This window comes from Aegilops tauschii, chromosome 5 (assembly GCF_002575655.3).
Source record: "Aegilops tauschii subsp. strangulata cultivar AL8/78 chromosome 5, Aet v6.0, whole genome shotgun sequence".
NCBI lineage: Eukaryota > Viridiplantae > Streptophyta > Magnoliopsida > Poales > Poaceae > Aegilops > Aegilops tauschii.
In genome coordinates, this window is record NC_053039.3 from 513,724,624 (window position 1) to 513,728,578 (window position 3,955).

The window sequence follows — 3,955 nt, forward strand, 5'->3', positions numbered from 1 at the left end:
GTAAAATATATTTAAGTATTGTACGAGATACTCTATCATTTAATTTGATGTTAGATAGATATATTATAAATTACAGACTGAAATAAATCCTATTTTCTACCAGTCTTCATATGTCACATGTTGGAATTTTACCTCAAACAAAGAGTGCTCTATGAGTATCCAGTGTGAAGGGAGAAAGAAAAATTTCATGAATAAGGTTTATACACATATATGTCACGGCTGGGAAACGCTTGGGCAAATAAATCTCTTATCCTCCAATTCTTTAGTTGTAGTTTTAGTTCCTTTAGTCCTGGCGGTGTCAATCTTATAAACTGTCAATCCATCACAAGTATTCTTTCAAAATGTTGCATTCCCAACACAATAAGATCAACCTTAAATTAACATCCCATGGTCTCAATAGAATAGGAATTGCAATGTACGCACTTCCGCTTCACATAAAAGGTATGAATATCACGTCTATTGATACAATAGGTAGGGTGCTAGGATGCCACCGACCTATATTTTTTTAACACAATGCAATCGAAGATGCTCAGAGACACGAGCATAACTCACCCTACGAACGCACGCACTACACTCAACCCTATGAGCTCCTCCGAGAGACTGAGATGACACATCAAGTTGAGATTGATGAAGTCGGCACAGACGCCTTCGTAGTCGACGGGAACATCTCCTCCTACTAAACGCACATTGCCATAAGGCCTGGAATCACCCCCTAAACACGACGTCGGGTTTAACTCCAACAATCACCCCCTAAGCACGACGTCGTCACGTCACAGCTCCGACGCCGATTCTTTTTCGTATCTCCAAGAACTTCTCTCGATCCAAAGCCTTGGTTAGCATGTCTGCCATCTGATCATCGGTGCGAATGTTGTTGACCTCTGTCTTGCCTTCTTCCACGCAGTCCTTTATATAGTGATACATCGTATCAATGTGCTTGCTCCTATCATGCCACACTGGATCTTCGCGTAGAAAACTTTCAGACTTGCTATCAACGTTGAGCACCACTTGTCCCGGATCTCGATCCATGAGATCACCATGTAGCCTCGCTAGCCACACACCTTGACACGCCGCAACGGCCATTTCAACATTCTCTATTGCATCAACTACGGGTACTTTACTCTTCTTGCTCAGCTCAAGACGAAGTTTCATTGAAGCATCAACTGGATTGCAATCTTTCATGCCACGGATTTGAAGTACCTTCCTTGTGTATGCCTCCTGGCATAGTGTGTTCCCCTTCGTCTATCCCGGGGTAGTAGCTCAAAAGACCTAGATCATCCATCTTGAAAAGCTCTTTCATCTGTAGCTTGAACTTTGCAATCACCTCTTCATCTGCTCCAGTTATCAATAGGTCGTCGACGTATATGCCAACTAGTAGATGGTCCCTTCCTTCACCTCGCTTGTACATCACATGCTCTAGTGGGGCCTTCTCAAATCCAAGAGAAATCAATGTCCGATCAAGTTTGATGTTCCACTCCCGAGGTCCTTGCCATAGACCATACAAGATTTTATGTAACTTCAGTACCTTGTGCTCTTTTTCCTCTTTGATGAATCCTGGCGGCTGATTCACATACACATCTCTTTCTAACTCGTCATTCAAAAACACGGATTTTACATCCATGTGATGTATTTTCCATGATTCCTGAGCCACGAGAGCGATGAGTAATCTCACCGACTCCTTCTTTGCAATGGGAACGAACACTTCTTCGAAGTCCATACTTTCCTCTTGCACATACTCTTTAGCCACTAGCCTCGTTTTGTGCTTCATGCACCCTTCAACATCTTTCTTGATCTTAAATTTCCACTTGAGATCTATCAGTTTTTCATTGTTGGGAAGATCCACAAGCACCCATGAATTATTGTTATGGATCGAGCCCAACTCTTCTTCCATAGCACGACGCCAACACTCCTCCGTATTTGCGTCTTCAAAAAATTTCCGGTTCCTCGATGTGCAAACTTCGTTGCCCTTTACTCTTCATCTTCACCGAATTTATTCGAAGCGCTTCCTCTGAGGATATGTCCAACACGCATCGTTCTCGTGCTATCGAAGAAGACACACTGTCGTCTGGACTTGCCAAAGTTCCTGTTGCTGGTGATTTGGGCTCTTCGGAACTGCTCCTCGTAAGCCCTGCACAGTTGCTGCTAATTTCTAGCTTGCCTTCCGTGAGTATACCTTGCATATCTTCTCGCATGCTAGAAAAAACTTTATGGGTAGTAGTACCTCCGTCCAGAGCTTCTGGAATATGCTCACGTTCTAGCCCAAGCACTAGGCCTCCACGTGATATTGGGCTTCCTTGTGGAACGCTTATTGTAGCTGGATGGAATGCTAGCCATCCACGCTGCACCGACCACACCATCGCATCTCGTCTCGGCCACCTGCTCGCGTCCACGTACTACTATTGCCCGTACGTGGGCTGCAACAGCCATCACTACTATTGCCTCTCTCTGGCCTGCTCGTTATTGGCCCAACGCAAGATGCTCCCATATTTCTTCGTGGGATACTACTTGCACTAGCATCCAATACACACGAGCTAGCCGCACGACCGGATGCACTATCTTCCATTGACATAATCGCTGCGTACTTGTTCACCTCAACATCAGCATACTTTGATTCGTGCTCTTCAGGTGCCACGTACACCGAAGTGACATTCGTGTTTCTCAGATCTGTAACAAGGCTGCTTCTCCACGGCCGAGCACACGCGGCAATCGCTGCATCCACTCCAGCGAAGTTAGCACTTATGCCCGTAACATCGATGTAAGCTTCGGAATCACCCCCGCGTCCGCAGCATCGACACGAGTTTCCGAACCATGATCTTGAGAGTGAACCTTTTCTTCACGGAGCGCGACAATTTCCTTAGCCGACACTTGAAGAACTGGGTCCTCCTCGTCCACAAGTTCGCTCATCAACATCATGTCACCATCATCTCCTTGCTGGGCCATGAGCGCCTTCTGCGTCGATGCTTCCTCACAGTCAGCCTTGAAGTGACCGAGGAGGCCACAGTTATAACACCTCATTTTCCTGATGTCAAACTTTCTCCTCGGTGGCGGTGCAGCCCCATCGTCTGAGTCGTCATCTGAGTCAGCGAAGTTCTTTCTCGTCGAGCGCTGCTTGCCCTTCTTCTTGCTGCTCCTTGTGGATCCGCCTTGCTTTTCAAGGGCGATCCACTGCGCCTTTGTGAGCATCACAAGCTCGTCGTTCCTCTCGTCCCCAAGACAGTACCACATCCGCTCATCATGAGCATTGTACCGTCCGACAAGATCGTCGATGGAGAGAGTCGCGAGATCGACGCACTGCTCGATTGCTGTGACAATTTGCAGGTACCGGGGAGGGGCCGCGCGCAAGAACCGCCGGACAACCGAGGTCTCCGTTAGGTTTTCTCCAAGCGCGCGAATCCGATTGACGAGAGTAGCTACCCGTGAAGCGAACGCATCCACGGACTCATCGTCGCCCATGACCAATGTCTCGTAGTTCCTTAGGAGAGTTTGGAGATTGGCTTGCTTGACGCGGGTGTGTCCCTCGAACATGAGTTTCAGCGTATCCCACACCTCCTTCGCCGTTGCTTTGGCGATCAGGTGCTGGAGGAGATCCATCGGCATCACCGAATAAATCGCCGACGCCGCCTGCCAATCCTTCCGGTACTCGGCTCCCTCCTTCTTGAACGCGTTGCCTCCTGGGTCGACCGCGTCCCATAGCTCGTTGGCACGGAGACCACACTCCATGAGGGCCTTCCAGACCCCGAAGTTCTCGCGATCAAATCATGGGTACGACGAACTCGCCGGAGCAGCAAATACTTTAGCCGCACCGGAGTACTCTGCCAGTTGCTTGTTTTTATCGTCGTCCGCCATGATCCTCCGTTACTAGAAGACTAACCTTGCTCTAGATACCAACTGTTGGCCCAGACCACGTCGCCGAGTACTTTCCGGCGACACGCGACGACCGATGACGGAGACGAGCGCG

The 3,955-nt window shown here is 48.4% G+C and overlaps 1 protein-coding gene across 1 annotated transcript; it reads right to left on the bottom strand.

Moving 5' to 3' along the window:
* Positions 1-2,733: 2,733 nt before the first annotated feature.
* On the bottom strand, positions 2,734-3,717 carry LOC123494102 (uncharacterized). The gene has a single exon (XM_045228760.2). The coding sequence runs from the start codon at positions 3,715-3,717 to the stop codon at positions 2,734-2,736; it is 984 nt and encodes a 327-aa protein (XP_045084695.2).
* Positions 3,718-3,955: the final 238 nt, after the last annotated feature.